The 5,945-nt window shown below is 39.8% G+C and overlaps 1 protein-coding gene across 1 annotated transcript in view; it reads right to left on the bottom strand.

Moving 5' to 3' along the window:
- Positions 1–1,554, bottom strand: part of mfap1 (microfibril associated protein 1) — a 7,732-nt gene extending 6,178 nt beyond the window's left edge. Inside the window, exon 1 of the mRNA XM_068578412.1 lies at positions 1,373–1,554. Coding sequence (XP_068434513.1) covers positions 1,373–1,454 — 82 coding nt within the window. The 5' untranslated portion in view covers positions 1,455–1,554. The remainder of the gene's footprint in view (positions 1–1,372) is intronic.
- Between the last annotated feature and the right edge of the window lie 4,391 nt (positions 1,555–5,945).

The raw sequence follows: 5,945 nt of genomic DNA, 5'->3' as shown, positions 1-5,945 counted from the left end.
GAGAATATGCCGTATTGCAGCCGTGGTGTTTCACACGCGAGGTCTTTAGCAACGCCTTTATTATAGACAAGCAGGTGAAGCCTCTCTTGATGAGGTTCCAGCCGAGTTTAATTACACCTGTCAGTTTCCCCGATATTTGTGAAATACCGCAGGGTTGTTGATGTTTTTATAGCTAATGTAAACTCATATGCAGATGCCGAATGTGTGTGAAAACGTAATGAGTGATAGTAATCATGATTAATTTTATTCATGGAGCTATAGGAACACATGGGCAATTCTTTACTTTTATATCGTTATTTTTCTTCTAATGCCATTATTTTGCTTGTGTCTGCAGCTGTGGGCGCACATTCATCATTATGCATGGTTTTAGTATTCTTTTAAGAGTCAGATATAACTTTCCCTCACGTGGCTGCTGTGAGCGTTTGGTCGCTAAGAAAGCTGTTAAGAGTGGGTCAGGCTGATCTTACATTTCCTTCTTAGTGAAAGATCTTCTTAAGCTAAGAACGACTCTGGAAAACATGTCCTTCTTTCACAGCACTCTTCAGAGCGCTCCTAAGAAGCTCTTAGTGCTTAAGAGCTTCTTAACGAATCTGGGAAACGAGGCTTTTGTCAAGTTTGTAACGTTACATTGATTGTTGGTACAGAGTCAGGATTCGGACCTAAATGTTCAAATGATTTTACTTATTTTTGGGATGCATTTATTAAGTTTTAGAAGCCTAAACTAAAAACCCTTAAGAGTTAAGTTTAGTCATTAGTCATATAAAAATGATCTGCAATGCCAAAACTATTTGTTCGTACCAGGCCTCAAAACAGCGATCGATTTTATATCATTGTGATTGTATTTATCTTTGGATTTTGCTGTTGTGTTGTTGGATCCTGTAGAGTTAATTAAAATACTTTTTCTTCTTCCGCTTCACTAAATGACCAAAAGTAGTAGTAGTAGTAGTTATTTAAATCTTAAATTAACTAATTCTTTGATTTGTTCCATACGTTTTGTGTTATTTTCATCTCCTCCTGCATACACACCATTTAGAATGTTGACACCTTCAACTGTCTTTTAATTTTTGAAACTCTTACATTTTATCAGATCTTTTCTGACTTTATAATGGGTGTTTATTGCGCAGTGGAGTCTTCTCTCCGATATCAATATTTTGGTGTTCCAAGACATGTTTTTTTTTTTTTTAGATGGTTAGATTGTACATTTCAACTACAAGGATGTTCAGCGGTTCAGTTCAAGGCTTTCAACACTATTTTCAGCAATGCATTCAAATATTTCAACTTTCTAACGCATTCTCAGCAGGAAATGCATTTTATAGATGATTGTTGTTTGTTTTAGCAGTAGGGTTGCGCTAAGCTAACTAACAACTATTACCTTTCTCGTTCCGGACCGGAACCGCTCCAGCCGTGGATTGGATCGGAGGGAGCTTCATGTTGAGGGCCTCGCGACTAGACATGCCTGGCTGGTCCACGGTATCAACCGAACACACGTTTAACAAAAAAAAAACGTCTTTTACTCGCAGAAAATGAGCTCGAAGCGGCTTTCACTCAACCGGATGTTTAACTGGCCGGAGAGCAAGCAGACCGGAAATGTCTTCTTCTTCTTCTTCTCTTGGGTTTTATGGCGGTTGGCAAACAACTTTCGGGTGCATTACCGCCACCCAGTAATCTGGAGTATGGACTAAGGAACTTCTCTAATATCACCCCCAACGATACCCAGACAAACAACCAAACAAACATAACAAAACTATATATATATATATATATATATATATATATATATATATATATATATATATATATATATATATATATATATACTAACAAAAAATCAAATAAAAGACTCTATCAGATTATGTTCATTAGCTGTGTAGTCTCTAAATATTCCAGTAAACTTTCCCAACATTTATCACCAAAGTGTTTCTTTAGAACATTCATGATACTTCCCTCTCCCATCTCTCTTTGCCCATTTCTTAAAGTTCCTCTCTCTCGCTCATATCTCTGACAGACCACCAACACATGTTCCACTGTTTCCTTTACCCCACAGCTCTCACACTTCCCATCATTATGTTTTTTAATAACGAAAAGGGAACTATTCAGCCCTGTGTGCCCATTCCTTAGCCTTGTCATTGCCCTCTTCTCTTTCCTACTCCGTCCACTCGATCCTGATATATGCCTCCACAATCCCCCTCATTCCTCTCTCCCCAGTTCCAGCAGGCCAAGGTCAACCACTAGCTGTGGCAGTAGCCATGGAGAAATCGCTGGCAGCACCACAGCTGGAGAATACATCCTACCCAATAAACCCAATTCCCTAGTCTTTGCCTTTCCCTTAGCCACCCAACCAAAGCTCTTTGTTGGAGTTTTATCATGTTCTCAGAATGGCTCAATTGCACTCTTTGTTGGATGATTGTTATGTCCTTGTAAACTAGCCCAGTATGTCATCATTATTTGAGTTCTTCTCAGCTCCAAAGGCATTTCCTCCATTTCTACCTGCAACTCCGGGTAGTTGTTTTAACCCCCCCCCCGCAACAGATTCTTAGCGCTTGTGTTTGCACCACCTCTAACTTCCCCAATAAGGTTTTAGATGCTGACCTGTAAGCTACACATTCATAATCGAACACTGATCTTATCAGCCCCATATATATAGCTTTCAAAGCAGACCTGTCAGCTCCCCATTCTGTTCCCACCAATCTCTTTCTATATGCCCACTCCATGTGAGCCGAGCACACTCCATGTGAGCAGAGCATCAAACCACATTCCTAAAAACTTATATGAATCCATCCTTTTCAGCTCTTTACCATTTAGATATACTTTGACCTCTACTCCAATTTTCTTCGTTGTAAAGAAAAGGGTATTTGTTTTTTCCACTGTTCCACTCTTTTGATTGTTTCCTGCATCTGATTCACAACATAGTCCACATTCCTCCCTCTTTTCCACAGTGCCCCATCGTCTGCAAATAATGATCTCCCTATACTTTGTCCAACAATTTCATACACATCATCAATCATTATTGAAAACAATAAAGGACTAATCACACTTCCTTGTGGTGTTCCATTGTCCACAAAATGGCTGGCCGACATACACCTTCCCACTCTCACTTCTATACACCGCTCCAACAAAAATTGTTTAACCCACCTGAACATTTTCCTCAATATTCCTCGTCATTTAATTTTTATTAATAGCCCCCTTTCCACAGTAAATCATATGCCTTTTCGACGTCGAAAAACACTGCGACCACTACCTCCTTGTTGACTTGTGCCTTCCTCACCTCTGCTTCTAAGCATACTACTGGATTCATTGTTCCCCTTCCTTTTCTAAATCCACTTTGATAATTTGCTCTAAGATTCCAAATAATATGTTAATCTATCCGTGACCATTCACTCCATGATTTTACATACGTGGGAAGTCAAAGCTATTGGTCTATAATTTGAAAGATTAGTGGGATCTTTTCCTGGTTCCCTGATGGGTACTATAACTGCTTGTTTCCAGAGCTCAGGTAATCTTCCTTCCCGCCAAACTTCGTTGTACAACTCCAGAATCACCTCTAATCTTAAATCAGAAAGATAAGTCAACATGATGTAGCATATTTGATCTTTACCTGGAGCAGTTAGACCTAATTTAATTTGGTCATTATGTCCTTTTACACTGACCCAATATGTCAAAAATATTTGTGTTCTTCTCAACTCCAATTGCATTTCCCCCATTTCTACGTGCAACGCCAGAATTTATGTTGTTTTAAAAGCCCAACAACAAATTCTTAAAGCTTGCACTTGTCTCACATCTAACTTCCCTAATAAGGTTTTAGACGTCAACCTATAACCCACACAACCAGAACCTAATACATTCTTCATCACTATTACCGACATCCTCAGTCCAGTCACAGATTAGTTTATGCACAAACCACTTCAACTATTCTTCCTAAACTTTCAGTTGTTTGTCATGCTTCCTCCTCCTTCTTCTTCTTCTTCTTCTTCTTCTTCTTCTTCTTCTTCTTCTTCTTCTTCTTCTTCTTCTTCTTCTTCTTCTTCTTCTTCTTCTTCTTCTTCTTCTTCTTCTTCTTCTTCTTCTTTTTCTATAAATTTGACTGGCAGATCACAACCAACTTTCCTTGGTGCATACTGCCACCTAATGTACCGAGGTGTGCAGATTCAGGAATAACTGTTCTAACTAAGAAACAAACAAAACAATCCAAAAACAAAACAACAAAACAAAAAAGAATAATGCAACAAAACCAAAGAAAAACAACAAAAATAAACTAAAATACCACGAAATAGCAGCCCAACTACTTAACAAACAAACAAACCTACCGTACTCACAACCAAATTAAGTGGAACTAGCCCTCTTCAGGCTGCACGGTGGTGTAGTGGCTAGCACTGACGCCTCACAGCAAGAGGGTCTGTGGTTCGGATCCCGGGCGGGGTTCGGATACTGGTCTGGCAGGTCCTTCTGTGTGGAGTTTGCATGTTCTCCCCGTGGCAGCGTGGGTTCTCTCCGGGTTCTCCGGCTTCCTCCCACAGTCCAAAGACATGCTGCATAGGTTAATTGGACTCTAAATTGCCCATAGGTGTGAGTGTGAATGGTTGTTTGTCTATATGTCTGCCCTGTGATGAACTGGCGACCTGTCCAGGGTGTACCCTGCCTTCGCCCCTTGACAGCTGGGATCGGCTCCAGCGCCCCGCGACCCTAATGAGGATAAGCGGTTAAGATAATGGATGGATGGATAGCCCTGTTTCTTTAACAAATCTCAACAAAGCCCCGTAGGCTTCATGCCCAGCCTGGCTCGCTGCCAAAACTCCCTCCAAACTCGACCTCCATTCCAGCTGATACATTTTATCTATTGCTCCATCCGGGGAGAGGGATCCTCCTCTGTTGCTCTCCCTCAGATTTCTTCCCGTTTTATTCCTGTGAAAGGGTTTTTATTATCTTTATTTGGGGGAGTTTTTCCTGATCCAATGTGAGGTCCCAAGGCAAAACTTGTATTTGTGATTTTGGGCTATATAAATAAACTGAATTGAAATAGAATTTAAGTACCTTCTTTTTCCAACACTTTCCTTTAAATAACTTTACATTTAGGGTTTTTTGTATATTTTGCAAAGGAAGGCACTATCCTTTGTTGTCCCACTGCCTTTCCAATAACAGCTTTTGCGTCGAATTTGCCAAGCAAAATAATCAGTATTTCCTCCTTTTTGATGCACACTAGTACCCAGCCTTTGGAGCCCCAACATTGGCATAGATATTGTATTATAGATAGATATGTATTGTGTGATCGTGATTTTTGAATAAAACATCAAGAAATCTACTTGTGTTTCATGTAAATTTGCATGAATTGTTGGAATGTATAATCGTTACTATATGAATTATTACAATGTATAATCATAATTTTAGAATTATTAGAATGTATACTTATTACTATATGAATTATTACAATGTATAATCACTATTATATTGTGAATATTGTATAACTGAGTGCATTTGGTATGTGGTGACTCCCACGCTTGCTCTGACTGGCTAGAAAGATTAATGAGGTAGCTGGTCCACGCGTGAGACTCACGGCGGGAAGATGGCCGACACATGATCAAGGAAATGTGCTGATGAAACATTTTTCTGTCACTGTGAGTGGCTCACTGGGCCTGATGCCACTTTGACACGTGTTTAGAAGGATGAGTAGGGACTTCAATATGTATTTAAACCGCTCCCTGACTGGAGACAGCGGGCTTCTTCCCCAGATCTCTGCGTCTGGGGACAGAAAAGTCACAACTGCCCAGTCCTCACGGACTGGAACGAAGCTTCCAACTTCCAACAGATCTTTCCTGATCTTTATAGGAGATCAGACTGAGAATCTGCCAGTTCATAAGAAATTGGACTCATTCAAATCCTTTTTGCATTTCAGAAAGGACATATCAAAATTGACAAAAGACTTTTTTAATACAGAAGAAAAAATAGTTGAC

The sequence above is a fragment of the Clinocottus analis genome, unplaced genomic scaffold (assembly GCF_023055335.1).
Source record: "Clinocottus analis isolate CAN_PGR_092001 unplaced genomic scaffold, fCliAna1.0.p SCAF_1, whole genome shotgun sequence".
In the NCBI taxonomy this organism is placed as follows: Eukaryota; Metazoa; Chordata; class Actinopteri; order Perciformes; family Cottidae; genus Clinocottus; species Clinocottus analis.
This window is presented reverse-complemented; position numbering and strand designations above follow the sequence as displayed.